This window comes from Chrysemys picta, chromosome 9 (assembly GCF_011386835.1).
Source record: "Chrysemys picta bellii isolate R12L10 chromosome 9, ASM1138683v2, whole genome shotgun sequence".
In the NCBI taxonomy this organism is placed as follows: Eukaryota; Metazoa; Chordata; order Testudines; family Emydidae; genus Chrysemys; species Chrysemys picta.
This window is the reverse complement of record NC_088799.1, coordinates 22,567,904-22,583,351: the sequence shown is the minus strand read 5'-3', so window position 1 is coordinate 22,583,351 and position 15,448 is coordinate 22,567,904. Positions and strand designations below refer to the sequence as shown.

At 41.7% G+C, this 15,448-nt stretch overlaps 1 protein-coding gene across 1 annotated transcript in view; it reads left to right on the top strand.

Annotated features, from left to right (window-relative positions):
* Nucleotides 1-14,397, top strand: part of IQCJ (IQ motif containing J) — a 93,605-nt gene extending 79,208 nt beyond the window's left edge. Inside the window, exons 2-5 of the mRNA XM_042853951.2 lie at nucleotides 1,260-1,324; nucleotides 2,453-2,533; nucleotides 12,519-12,669; nucleotides 14,344-14,397. Of these exons, the coding sequence (XP_042709885.2) occupies nucleotides 1,260-1,324; nucleotides 2,453-2,533; nucleotides 12,519-12,669; nucleotides 14,344-14,397 (351 nt within the window). The remainder of the gene's footprint in view (nucleotides 1-1,259; nucleotides 1,325-2,452; nucleotides 2,534-12,518; nucleotides 12,670-14,343) is intronic.
* The last annotated feature ends 1,051 nt before the right edge of the window (nucleotides 14,398-15,448 follow it).

Here is a 15,448-nt window from a genome sequence, read left to right as displayed (position 1 = left end):
TTCCTCTACAAAAAACAGGGACTAATGCTGACACCACAGTAAAGATGTTGGGCTTAAAGTCCCAGCTCGTGATTCCATTAATTATGAGATCTTAGCATTGTTCAGTGGTAGAACAAAAGGAAATGGCTGGAAGTGAGAACTCTTGGCAGTTTATTGTCCATGCCTACTTTTTCTTAATCAGAAAAGATAAGTACACAACAATAGGGACATACCTTCAGACTAGTTTTTGAAGGTTCAGTACCTATTTTTTAGGGAAAGTCCTGGGCATGTTGAAGAATTTACTGTTTTCCCCTCAGTTGCCATTAGGTGTTTGTTTTGGATTACAAAACATACCATGCTGGAGTAATAGTTAAACAGTTTCATCCAGGCTGGGGGAATATGCCTAACTCTAAATTAGGTGCTCACGTAACAAGCCTAAAGTTTCCCAAATAGTGGATTATGAAGGGAGCACTCAGTGTCATAGTATTCTTTTATACGTACAGAATAAAAACACAACACAGTGAGGGAAGAGATGACTTTAAAAAGAAAATGGAAAAAAAAACCCTCCAATTTGTGCAAGAAATATCTGCTAAAGCTTAAACTCTTTCAGAGCTGACTAAGTTTCTCAGTTTTGAGGGAGTTACAGTGGATTTCTGATAAACTGTTTCATTGAGGTGTGTGTGTGTGTGGAGGCTTGTTTTGTTTTGACATTAAGTTGTGCACACTTTGGGCGCGTTGTTGATTCTGTGACCCTGCCATTACAGTATGCGATACTTTCTGTAGCTAGGTATTGGCTATTGTGAAGCATAGGCTAAGATAATATATAGGCGATTGCCTTTCGCTTTTGTGAATTTGGCATTTGGAACTCCTTGAGGCTTAAGGTATATGATTCATTGGAGGTGGTGGTTCTGTCTACTTTGCTCACTTATTGAAGTACCTTTGGATGCATTTGTAAATAGAAACATGTGTGCTCTCGTGTGTGCAAAGCTGGGTGACCTTGGGCAAGTCATTTCACCTCTGTGCCTCAGTTTCCCCATGGATAGCTAGTGATAATGATACTGACCATCTTTGTAAGGTACTTTGAGATAAATAAATTTGGTTAGAAATCTAAGAATAGGTGTTTAGATAATGATTGGGGCAGGAATTGCTGTTTGTACTATATGTTTGTACAGTGCGTCCTGATTTGGGTGAGGCCTCAGGCACTACTGCAATATAAATGTTTGTTAATAATAATAATAATAAAGTCAGTGTGTTGAAATCTGTTATTTCTTTCCTTGCAGGAAGAACCCAAAAGGCTGCAGCATACCTTAGAACAAGTTAGTGATGACAAATATTTACTTGAAAGGTACGTATGAAAAGATTTTGGAGTGGCTTGCATAGCATTTTCAGATAATGTAGTAAAAAATTGCTGTCACTCAAGCAATATTTTTTTAGTATAACGATTAGCGCACTGGACAAGATAGTTTGAAAGAAATATATTGTTTGAAGATGCTACAACTATTGTCAGGACTGACAGTACCGGGAGCAGGTGTTTGAGCTGTACAAAGTCGAATAGCAAAACACAAAAGGGGACATAGTAAAGAGTAATCACTTGCTTTAAATATGTACTCTTAATACAAGTTTGCTCTGTAACTATTGCCTTCTGAGGCATACTTGCAGAGGGTTTTTTTGTTTGGGTTTTTTTGTGTGAACATTTTATATTTCACTTGGAGAGATGCTGAAGAATTTTTATGGCTTTATATCTCACACCTAAATATTTGCTGATTTTTACATAAGGGAGGATAACTTTTGAAAACTTCTGCTGATTAAATGATGTAATTGGGTGTCAAACTCTCAAAATAAAAATGGATTTCACATTTGTGGAGTTCATCTTGTGAACTCGTCTCATGCCCAGTGACCTCGCTCATGCAATTAGTCCCATCCAAGCCAATGTCCCATTGTGTGAGTTCACCTCTGTTCTTGAAATCTTCAGTTTTATCTTTCAGCATTTTTATGGTTTTCTTAAATTTATCACACTTGGCAGCATAAATTCCTTTGTCAACTTCTGTTGATAAGAATCTCTTTTCTCATTCTTGCATGACTTTTGCTACTGTAATTAATTTGCTTTATAGTATTTCCATTTTACTTGCCAGATTTTCAAGTATAGCCTCTGGGATGGAAGTTATACTTGTCACTGGTTTTTATGTCCATCAGTTTCTTCACCAGGCATATTTGTCTTTGGTGCTATAGCATCTGAAACTGAAAGGTCTAGTGTTGAAGTCTGCATGCATCTGATTGCAGGATAGGGACTGTAATTTGGAATTCAATTTTTTTTTGGTACCCTTCTAAGCAGGGTTGGATGCTGTGTCGTTCCCCCGCCACCAATGGCATTTTTAAATAAGTAGCTCTGCTATGTACATGTCAAAATGTCTGAATATAGTTTCATAATGATTATAAAAATGTCAGCTGAAATAGATTAAAACATTTTTTATAGCCATCAGATTGCTATGGATGTGGAGAATAATATCGAAAAATATCCTATCAACTTGCAGCCCCTGGAATCAAAAGTGAAAATGTAAGTAATTTTCTTCCAGACGTTCTTCCAGGTGTTGACTAACTTAAGCACATCAGTGGTTCTGCTGAACTGGTTAATGCTGTACTTGTTACAATTGTACCAGTTTTGTATTTAACCATGTAAAATTGAGGGACTCTTTTAAAACCTGTCTGATAACTGTATGTAAAGGGAATTTGTACATCTTAGAGGGAAAGAGAAAACAGAGACAGGGAAGAAGGCCCCTTGTATCATTTTTGAAACCTTAGAAAACTTAGTGTGCTTAAGTTTAAGTTGCCTCAAGTAGCCTCACTTGACCTTTTATGTGGCTTCCAAGATACAATGCAAGTTTACGTAAAGAACATTATTCATAACTACATTTCACTTTCTACTGAAAAGCAAAGCTGAAACGTTTTTAAGATATTAAAATATTAATGGGATATGAGGTTTCAAATTAAAATCAAGTCAGTATCATTTAGTGATGCAACTATTGACTAGATGCAAGAATATATATATTTACAGAGAATTTTCTAGAAGATAGGTATGTCTGGAAAATTTAATATCCTCCCTTTACTGAAAATGGAAATGCATCTCCATGTAAACGTAATGCACTAAACCATAAAACTGATTGAAGTGAAGAAGATATAAATGTTTCATGTATGAAGTCATGAGTTTTAAATCATAATTTTTAACTACTTCAATAACACTCAGATTTTGAAGTCTTAGTAGATTCTCTAAACATTTTCCGAATCATTATATAAAGTCAAAACAAATGTACTTAGGTGTCTAATTCCAAAGTATCTACAGATTGGTGATACCATAATCGACACTATTTTGGGCCTAACCCGGGTTTCTAAGGACCTGGGTGTGACAGGGTCCCCGGGATGCAACCTGGACTGTGGGAGTCCTGAGCCCTCTAAACTCAGCAACCTGGGTTGTCCCCCACACTGTGATGCTAATGTCAAGTTTCAAGCCTCTGGCAGGCACTGCTCTTACACAGCCATCCACAGGTAGGAACACAGCCAACTGAGTTACTCATGAACCATCAATAGGGAGGCTCCAGCCAATTCCTCCCAGCTCCCCACCCTTGCACCGCTGAACTGCACCATTTTGCACTGGTCAGAAGCCTAGCCAGTGTAAGCTCATTCGCCACTCCCTCAGTGTGGAATGGACATACACGAGGCTGTGTCGTCTGAGCTAAGATTCCTTAAGCACTTCATCCAAACCACAATTTTAGGCAAAATATAAAACAGTTTTCTTAACAACAGAAAGATAGATTTTTAAGTCATAACTAGCAGGCATAGAGATCAGCGTTGGTTACTTAAACTGAATTTATTTTTGTTTCTTAAGTTCTAACTTAAATAGATTTAGCAAGTGTAGTGGGGTGGCTGCCCCATTCCTGGGGAACAGGGGTTAAAAGCAGCCAAGCTAGGCTGATTGGGGTTTCCCCTGGGAGGGGAGTCTCTCTCCAGCCCTGGAGGGAGAAGGGCTGCCTGAGAGGAAGGTACCTGAAGTGGAGCAGTGCTGGGGAATAGGGCAAGGGAGCTGGGGAGCTCCAGCCTGGTAAAACCTCAGGCTGCAGGTCTTGTTGAAGGCCTACAGAGGTACTGGGGCTGCAGAGGTGCAGCCTGGGAATAGGCAAAGGCAGCAGGTCCTAACCCTTGCCAATGATGAGTGACCATTACAGACTGCAGTCTGCCCCAGTGAGCGGGGGCTAGATGATGACTGGCAGTAGCCACTGAGGTAAGGTGGGTTTAGAGGGTTGGGGGTTCCCCTGGGAAGGGAGACCCAGAGAGTGGGGGTGCTGCTGTTGTAGAACTCTGAGGTAAAGGGGCACCAGGGTCCAGGAGGACACAGGGCCTGAGGCAGGCGAGGCACCGGCCAACAGAGAGCGCTCCAAGTGCTGAAAGAGCTAATTCCTAAGACGACCAGCAGGAGGCGCTGCACCAGTGAGTCTTCTCTTTGCTACACGTGGTGCAGAATGTGGGCACACAGTCGCCCATGATACAAGGGGCAGGCCATGGACTGTGGGACTATTGCCCAGATCCGAGAGCTGAGGAACTGACAGTGGAGAAAATGGTGGACTGGTTCTGGAGGGCTTGTGTGGCCCGGCTCACTGAGCAGCAAGCGTGACTGCTTCAGCTGCTGCGGGGGAGGGCACATGGACCTCATGGGGGGCCAGGCACCTGGGGCAGGAGGCCGGTGCCTAAAAGCTGTTATGCCTGTGGGCGAAAGGGACACTTTAAGTGGGAGTGCCCCTACTGGGATGGAGCAAGGAGGCCCCACCCAGAAAACGTACCCCCTATGAAGTCAACAGGGGGGCTGCAGCTTGTTGGGCCTGTTGGAAACTGGGGCACATGAAGAGAGAGTGACCTCAGGAGACTTGCAGGGCCCAGGCTAGCCCTGAGGAAAGGGCTAAGCTTGAAACAGACAATGGGAAGGCCATGGCCAAGGGAAGGCACAAGAGGTGCTTCCAGTGCCACAATGAGGGCCATATAAAAAGGCACTGCCCCCTAAGAAAAAGGGGGAGCGCCGACCAAGGGCCCCAGTCCAAGCCTGACCAGGCTGGAGGGACAGGGAAGGCTGGAGCCCCAAACAAGGAACTGTCAGGGGCAAAGAGGCCCCAGACAAATCAGGGAACCCACACGGGAGCCAGGAGGACTACGGTGGGAACCCAAATAGATAAGGGAACCCATGTAAGAGCTGAGAGCGCTATGGTGGGGATCCAGACAGTAAAGGAGGGAAGCAGGTTGCTCCCCTTGATAGAAACCCTGCGGCAGGAGAGAGACCTCCTGTGGGCTTGGCTGAGAGGGAAGCTGGGGAGATAGAGACACCCCCCTCCCCGCCAGTGAGCAGTCTTGAGGAGGGTGTGTAGTGGGGTGGCTGCCCCACTCCTGGTGTTAAAGGCAGCCAAGCTAGGCTGATTGGGGTTTCCCCTGGGAGGAGAGTCTCTCTCCAGCCCTGGAGGGAGAAGGGCTAGCTACCTGAGAGGAAGCTATATGAAGTGGAGCAGTACTGGGGAATAGGGCAAGGGAGCTTGGGAGCTCCAGCCTGGTAAAACCTCAGGCTGCAGGCCTTGTTCAAGGCCTACAGAGGTACTGGGGCTGCAGAGGTGCAGCCTGGGAATAGGCAAAGGCAGCAGGTCCTAACCCCTTGCCAATGATGAGTGGCCATTACAGACTGCAGTCTGCCCCAGTGAGCGGGGGCTAGATGATGACTGGCAGTAGCCACTGAGGCAAGGTGGGGGTTCCCCTGGGAGGGGAGACCCAGAGAGTGGGGGTACTGCTGGGGCAGAACCCCGAGGTAAAGGGGCACCGGGGTCCAGGAGGGACCCGGGGCCTTACACATGCGAGGCACTGGCCAACAGAGGGCGCTCAGAGTGCTGAAAGAGCTAATTCCTGAGACGACCAGCAGGAGGCGCCGCACCGTTGAGTCGTCACTTCGCTACAGCAAGATTTGAATCAAGCAGTGTCTCATCCTAACAGAAGGTACAGGCAGCCTACGTTTCCTCAATACACAGACTGGAGCTCTTCCAACCTGGACCAAACTTCCCCACTTCAGTCTTTTTCTTCCAGACGTTCTTCCAGGTGTTGAGATGAGGAAGGAGGCCAAGTGATGATGTCACTGTCTCTCTCTTATACCTTCTTCCAGCTGCTAGAGTGATCCTCACTGTGACACGGGGCTCAGTCAGTCCCCATTGGTCAAGCAGTCTCCATTGGTACATGCCTTCTGTAAGGAGCTTCTGGGAGATTGCATTGTTTTCTTGATGGGCCATCAACACCCATCAGACCAGTGATAGGTGCTCCTTTGTCCTTTCTGAAAGGTTGACTGTGAGTGTTTCCCAACCTCACAACATATTTCAGTAGTACTGATAGGGCCTTCAGTGGGAGGGTAGCCTAGTGGCTGGATCGTTGGTTGAGGGGAGGGTTGTTGGGGGACTTGATCCCTCCTTCTCCCTCAGGTCCTGGCCCAGGGTCCTGTATCGCTCAACTCCTAAGCAGGGGAGATGGGTCTTTCTCCCAGCCGTGAATGGGAGTTGAAGGCCTGTTTTCCTGGCCTGCTCCCTATGCAAGCCCTTTTACTTTTGGGCGTGGCCCCGCTAGTCCAGTTGCCCCACAGTTGGGGCTTATCTGTAGGTTTCCCTTGGCAGGGGAAGATTTACTTGCCTCCAGTGGCTGCATTGGCAGGCAGGTTGCTGGTCTGTGCCTTCAGGCAGGCACACAGAGAGCTTCTGCCAGGCTCTCTTCCCTCCAGGCCTGGCATTGGCTGCAGGTATAATGGGGCAGGGCTAACGGAACCATAGATGTTCTTTAACCACTGCTGTGCCTGGCTGCAGTCTCTCTGCTCCTTCACAAGTACATATAGCAATACTTCATAACTTCACATACAATAATAACACATGCAATTCAACAGGATATTAAGGTTCAACAGATCAAGATTTCTTAAATGATACCTCACAAGGCATGCATTGTATCGAACATATTATAATTGTATCACAGTAGTGAATATGGGATTCCAGGGTGCTACGTTAATGGATTATTCAAAATGCCTGTTGTTTTAGGGTCACTGTCCCCCATTTGTGACTGCACCCAGTTACAAATAACACCAGGAGGATCTTTGTTCTAACAAAAATAATGAGCATGTCTTCATTTTTAGAAGACATCTTATTTTGAAATGAACCATTTCTTTTGCAATTTGTACTCCATTATCTTAAGACTTGCACCTGGAAATAGATGGTAGAAAGGTTTACTGGGGAGTAACACAGAAGACGATAGAAAATGATGAATTAATGAGATTGGCTTAGGTGTAGAGATGAAAAATAATGTGACCCATGAAAATTGCAACATCCTGGACTATTCAGGGGGAAGGAGAGAATAAACAGAAGACATACAAGGCTTAATATTAATTTGGGATGCTGTATAAACAGACAAAAATGAATAAATATGGAAGTATAGGAGTACTGCAGATGGAATTTATAGAACAAGTGGATGGTCAAAAATCTATAATATAATATAATATAATACTGCATCTTTAAATATTTGCTACTCTGTAAATAAGAAGAACCTGAACCTAAACTCTGGCATTAATACATTCTTTCTGATGGAAGCATGGTACCATACTGAGCATATGACACTTCAGTCCACCCAGTGTCTTGGGAAATAATCCAAAGCATGTCAGCAATGATTGCATGGCTTTCTCGGTGCTACCACTCATCTCATGTGACACTCCCATGTTTGGCAGCCCTGTCACTTATGCCAGCAGCTCAGCCTGAATATCATACATTTGGTGGAGCTTAGAGGAAGTGCTGCAGCTTCATCTGAGGCCACTGTGAAGCTTCATGGGTGCCTCTCCCCTGGCTGATTTGTTTCAAAAATATCAACATGAAATATTACCTTTTTCCATATTTTAGGTGGATATTTTTACCAAAACAATTTAGCAAAATCTATATGAATGTATTAAATATTTTGGTGTTACTGAATTATATGCTGTTTGGTTTGGTTTGGTTTAACAAAAAATATTTTGATCAATTTTTCCCCCTAGGTGTAGATATGACAAAGTAGATCCTGGAAATGTCCTTCCTTGCCAGTCTCTCCAACCCATTACTGCATGGTACTCCATAAAATACAATAAACAAAGGGCTATTTCACAGAGCTTGTAGTTTCTATCCCTACATTTTTCTCAATTGGATATAAACTGGGCAGTGGGGGAAGTGACATTAGATGTGAAGAGAGGTAAGTTAAGGAAATGCTCCCAGGACAAAGTGAGCAAAGTTCTGTAGGGCCCTTGACTCACATTCTAAATACAGTCATATAATGGTTGTTTTTTAATTTCTGGGAACAGAAATTTAGAGTATGGTGAGGCTGCGAATAATTCACAACAGGAATGTAGTGCTGCCTCCCTGCCTTCCTATACCCTTTTCTGTTACTCCCCAGTGAATCTTTTCCACGTCTCTCTATACATGTGCAAAGTAATGGGTGGGAGGGAGAAAATTCAGCTCTTTGGAGGTGGATGTTTGGGAGGTTTGGTCTGCAGTCTTTGGGTGGAGGGGGGGGGGGAGTGTTTTCTGCTGGGATTTGAACAAATAGCCAGAAAATAAGGTAGGTCTTTTTTCTTCTCCTAATCTAAAATTCTGATCCAACAAAGCATTTAAGCACATGCTTAAGTTTAAGCATTATGAATAGTCCCATTGTCTTCAGTGGGATTCCCATATGCTTAAAGTTTAGCATGTGCTTAAGTGCTTCGCTGACCTGGGGTCTAAACATGGAGTTCAGGAGAAAGGAATGCAAGATAGAAAACTCTGGCAGCAAAAGGTGAATAAACTATGGGGATCTAACAGTTTTTTTGCCTAGTGTGCATTTTTCCAACTTCTCATTTTTCTTCCACTTTAAAATTCCATGATGGGGGTGGAATTAAAGATAAATTAAGCTGTTTGGTTTTCTAACTGTAGACAAGACACTTTGCTCCTTTGTTAGTATCAGTACTTAAGAATTCCTCCAGACATTGCAAAAGATGTATTGTCAATAAGGAAATGATATACAGCTAACTTCTCTCTGCCTCTCCTGTTATCGAACAAAAATCAGGATTTTCTAGAAATAGGAGTAATTTCTTTGGTCCTCTGATCATCACTGTTTCTTGTAGGCACTGATTTGTAGGCAACTGAATGTTCATATCTAGGCAAAATTATACCCAGCGCACTCTGTGTTCTGAGATTCCACTCTCTGTTCTGAGATCTTGCCACAGAATTGTGCTTTGAAATCTAAGTATTCAGTGTTGTTTTTTTAAATTTTCTTGTTCTCACACCTGTGAATAAATCCTTAAGAACATTAACCCAATGTAAATCAATATTTATATCTCTTTCTGAGTCTGCAGGTAACCTGTAGGTAACAATAGCTGTGGGAGATGTGAACTGTTGCCATCTTTCTCAAAGGGTTATTAACTCTGAAACCTAAAGATCAGGGTATGACAGAGAACACAGACATAGACACAAGAATGAACTTAAACCAGCAGGTGGTCATTTATTAAATTGAACAGTAAGTGGGGGCTGACCAGGTGTTAATTGAGTCCCATGAGAGGTTAAATGGGTTCATGCTATATAACTAAGGAATTAGGGTTGGTCCCCTTAATCATGAGTTTGGCTCAGTGCATTGCTGAATCCCACCACCATCATTGTGAGTGGGAAGGAGGGAAGATGAGGATAGTTCACGGTCCACCACTACTTCCTGGCTTCTGTGCTCAGGTTTTTCACAGGAGCTGGGACCCTGAAGCCTATTACTCACACTAGACACCAGCTGCAAGTGGTACCTATATTGAACTTTCAGTTACCTCCACCCCTGCAAGTGATGCCCCTTACCTTTGTCTCCACCTACCACACCTCCAGGATGCTGTGATAAAAGCAGTAATAACAAAACAAAAACCCACCATCCAACACCAGTCTTGCTCAGAGGGAAAAATTCCTTTCTGATCCTAAGGAAGGATTGGGGGTTCTCATCAGACCTCCAGCAAGCCTGGAAAGGCAGCTGTGACACACCTACACCTCCTACAGGACCAGGTGGGTGTGGAAGCATCCAGGGGCAAGAATGGGTGCCTAGGTACTTGGAATGCTTAAATAGAGAGGGGATAGGAGATTTGGTGGAGCCAATCAGCTCCTTCATGTACCACTGAATTTACCAGTGAGTGACCAGGGGAGGAGACTCCAGCCTCCCCCACCCCTACCCACGCATGATCCCCACGTGCATTGTGGGCAGGTGAGAAGGAGAGGGAACCTAGGTACCAGAGGTCACACACCCTCCCCCTGAACCAGACACCCATGATGGCCACTCCCCTGCCGTTCTGATCAAACACACCCCTGCTGAAATAGAAGGGATATTTTAGAGGCACAAGCAGCTAAAGTGCTTATCACACAATTCAATGTGCCTCCCATGTCCATCTCCTCAGGTGCAAAAATCTTAATTGCCTTTGTACTCAGCACCTAAAGCCCCCAGCATTCTCCCTGACAACTTCTCTGTTGCATTTACATGTTGTCAATAAAAAAAGAACTTTGGTGTGCATCAAAAACTGAAAAAGTGGGGGAGTATAAAATAAATAAAACAAAATTGTATCGATTGTTTTATTAATTTTCACACCCAATTAAATTAAAACCTCCATTGTTTTAAACGCAAAAGGTGTTATCAATAGCCTGTTAGACTAGAACAACAGGTAAATAAGGAGCATTACAACAGAATTTAGTACCGACTTTCTGTGGAGTACATAGATCATACCTTGCATGCATTCAAATATTTCACAATAAAACTATTACTATTCTAGATATTTTTAATGACTAATATTTCTTACAAATCTGTCTTCTCCCACCACCCCCATAAATGCATAGTTGATATCACACTGCCATCTGGTGACAAGTACAGCAATGGAGATATAATTAGGAACAGGGAATCTGAGTATTTGAAATCATGCTATAAAAATAAAATTTCACTTAGAAAGCAAAGTCTTTTTCTTGTTTGTATTTGCTTAGCACCCAAAATCAAGTATATATTACATGGTACTATCATAAATTAAGATGTTAACAGTCCTGTTTGAAATGCCAATTCCTGTGTTTTACTAAATTTAATATGAGAACTGTATAAACTTGTTTCAAGTTGAACATTTGGAATGAAAAGCTCCTAGTGTAACTGTGGAAGGAGGAGTCTGCCAGTGTGATGCTTCTCTTCCAAAGACCAATTCAGCCTTAACTTCTGACTTTAGTTTTTGCTAGTTTGCATCAGAACCTTAAAGTGTGTTGTGTATGACTCTGTCCTGCTGGTGTCCTGGCTAGGTAAAATTACAGCGAGAGATGTATATGTTGAAAAAAAGGAGAAATTACTGCAATGAGAAAATGCCCAGGCTGATCATACAAATTATCCAGTAGAAATGGACTAAGCTCATATTCACACAGGGTCATATTTTTCCTTTTCTGCACAAAAGCTATGGGAAGTTACATGTTGTAAGGATCACAGAGCCACAGCATGTTCCAGGAGTGCCCTGACATGCCCCCAATATGCTGCCTCCATGGAAGTGATGCCATAGAGCTGTAGCTCTGTGACAGCTGAAAATGCCCCACTTCCAGATAACTTCTCAGTTGCTTATTTAAGACCATCTTAAGTCCCCTTTGTCCTCCTACAGCAGCACAAAGTGGATTCAGTATGGGCCAGGATCTGACCTCTGATATTCTAATTGTGTCTGTATCGTAATCTGGCAGCAAGATTGACAAAGAAGCTTCTGAAGCCCATCTTTTCTCTGATGAAACAGATGTTTACTTATTACAACCTATTTAAGATGTTTTAAAATTGTTGATATAATTATAGTCTTCAAGGAGTTAATCACTTTTGTAATTCTATGAATTCCTAAACAATTCTTGTTTCCTGTTACACTTTTAAAGTGCACAAATATTTCTACTCTATCGAATATCTTTGTTAGAACTGATTGACTAATGCAAATGACCTATATTGAATAGTTGTTTGGGTCAACCATGTTAGTATATTTTTATTGTTTGCTTCTCTGTGGGCATATGTCTGAATGTTTTTGGGGATTGTGAGTGGCTGTTCTGGGCGTGAATACTTGAAGTTACATGTGAACAAGTGTGTTGTGTATGAATATGGGTATCCACTATTTACACTATTCCTCTCTGTTTATTAAGTCTCAGTTAGCCAATCAAGGAGCAGAAACCATACCATTTGACTTAGGTAGCCAATAGCATGCCACAAATAACAAAGACATAGTGGATAATATAAGAACCCTCTATAGATTATCTGTTCTCATAATGTATGTTGAAAAATTACAAATAATATTAGTAAAAGCTTATCCATTCAGAAGTCAGTCACAAAGCAAAAAAGGGCTAAATACATTGAATACCTTTTTGCTAATACAGTGCACCTAGCTTTCCCCACAAAGAAAGTCTCCTAGATCTTTAAGAAGTTGTGCTGGATGGAGAACCTGTTGTTTATACATATTCACCTTTATTTTGAATTGCAATCAGTATTCAGCGAGCATGGCGCAAATATCTGCAGCGTCAGGATTTGCCGCACCAGGACCACCTGGAGAAGCGCAGTCCATCACCACCTTCCTTGTCATCTGACAAAATGAGCAGTTCAATCAGCATGAACACTTTTTCTGATGGCAGCACTCCTGTAAGTACAGTTTCTCTCTACAACTACTTCTTTGCTGGGTTCACCAGTAGGCATTGATATAAACGAACTATTCATGTCAGGTGGGGGGAATTTACTATTAAGCTTTTGACTAATTACAAAGTAAAATCTTTTAGAGTGACTGAATTTCATGGTTTCTCAAACATGCATTAAGGCAAAAGTGTTTAAACAAGTAAGATTGCAATTGTGCATCAGACCTTTTTTCCCTGAGCCACACAGAACAATATTGATTGCTAAACATTTTAGGTGATGATAGCAGCCACTGAAGGACGGATTTTCATTGATATTTTGTTCTCCTGAAAAAAGTATGGATCCTTAGTTAAGCATATCCTCAGAGTTTTGTGTTTGTGTTCTCTGGGAGAAGGTGGGGAAACTTGGTGCTGTTCTGCAATATAAATGTGATTCCCATGCTGCTCTCTAAAAGAGGTATATAAGCCAATTTAATGATCATAAATTATAATTGGCTTTGGAAGGAATATTTGAGCTTCTTCAGGGGAGATTTTACCCACTTTTCTAAAATGTGGTAAATCAGAGAACCAAATGCAATATCTAGCACTCAGGAACATTATGAAGATTGTGACCATCTCTGGAACTCTTTGGTCTAAAAATAAATGAATCAATCATACTGATCTATAACCTGTTTCAAATCTGTGACAGATTACATTGATTTTGATATAACTTTTACTTAACCGATTCAGAGTGAAAACACAAAAAATACAAATAGGTTCCAAAAACATGCAGGAGATTGTAACCTATCATGCCATGCCAGGCCTTTCAAATAGATCAAGGCAGGGGGCATTCTAGCTTTTGGCTGTAATGTTGTCCCCTAAATAGAGGAAAGTATATATTGGTCAGGTACATTGTATATTGCTTATCGGGTCAGTAGGAACAGTAATTGGTGACCTCAAAATTCACTAACAGACTGGAAAAACAGTTCTTGCATATCACAAGTAGAAGGAAGATACTTAGCCATACTCCATACTTATATGTGAATTGATACTTGTAAGTCTAACTATGACTAGATTTGGTAAAATTTAAGTCTGGAAATCAATTTATATTCAGGTCTCCAAGACTCTGAAAATCAAGCAACAGAATTTCGTATAATCTGCTCCCTTTTGCACAGAAACAACAAAATACTATAGTATTAAGCACACAGCTCTTCTGAAAGGCCCTTTTTAGCCCATCAACTATATTATCCAGATAAACTTAAACTAAAGAAACTGTTTCCCCTAGCCATTGTCTTCTGTGACACCATAGTGGGTTAGGCTATTTTAAACTTGACAGTGTTCAATAAAATATTACTGTTTTATTTTTGGATGTTTTCTATTCATACATAGAGGCCACTTTCTTTGTATGAAACCATACTGCAATATTGAGTTCTGAATGTAATATAATATGCACTAAATGGGTTATTATCCCCTAATAGATAAAACAAATGTAGATCTAGTTTGTGAGACACTAGAACTTCACTGGATATTTTATATAGCCTTTTCTTGATCAGGCTTTACTATTTGCTGAAATACCACCAGATGGCTCCCTTCTTCCACATAGGAACACTTCTTTCAACAAAATTAGCACATTTTGAATTTTATTATTTTATGTGGAAAATGAAGCATGGATACTAGTGTTGCTTTTGGGGGTTTTGTTTTTTTAAAGAAACGCTCACTTCAGGAATTCCAGTCCTCTGTAAACTTGCCAAAGTTAGAATAAAGAAAGAGCAATAATTTTCCTTGACTTCTGATAATGCTAAGGCTCTTCTATTGTCTCCCTTTAAAAAAATGGAATCTGTTTTCTGAAGGTGAAGGACTAGCTGTCTATCTTAGGTATAGTACTTATAAGGACCCAATTACCAAAAAAAGAACAGGAGTACTTGTGGCACCTTAGAGACTAACAAATTTATTAGAGCATAAGCTTTCGTGGGCTACAGCCCATTTCTTCGGATGCATATAGAGTGGAATAAATATTGAGGAGATATATATACACACATACAAAGAGCATGAACACGTGGGAGTTGTCTTACCAACTCTGAGAGGCCAATTAAGTAAGAGAAAAAAACTTTTGAAGTGATAATCAAGATAGCTCAGTACAGACAGTTTGATAAGAAGTGTGAGAATACTTACAAGGGGAGATAGATTCAATGTTTGTAATGCTTCAGCCATTCCCAGTCCTTATTCAATCCTGAGTTGATTGTATCTAGTTTGCATATCAATTCCAGCTCAGCAGTCTCTCGTTGGAGTCTGTTTTTGAAGCTTTTCTGTTGTAAGATAGCCACCCGCAGGTCTGTCATTGAATGACCAGACAGGTTAAAGTGTTCTCTCCACTGGTTTTTGAGTATTATGATTCCTGATGTCAGATTTGTGTCCATTAATTCTTTTGCGTAGAGACTGTCCGGTTTGGCCAATGTACATGGCAGAGGGGCATTGCTGGCACATGATGGCATATATCACATTGGTAGATGTGCAGGTGAATGAGCCCCTGATGGTATGGCTGATGTGATTAGGTCCTATGATGATGTCACTTGAATAGATATGTGGACAGAGTTGGCATCGGGCTTTGTTACAAGGATAGGTTCCTGGGTCAGTGTTTTTGTTCAATGATGTGTGGTTGCTGGTGAGTATTTGCTTTAGGTTGGGGGGTTGAATCATTAAGAAGTTTTGGGAATTTTGGGGCAAAATGATCAGATTAATTTCTTCCTCTAAACCAGCTGCTCTAATTTACTGGGTTGAATTTTTTTTCAGTCAATCATATCACAACTTTTATT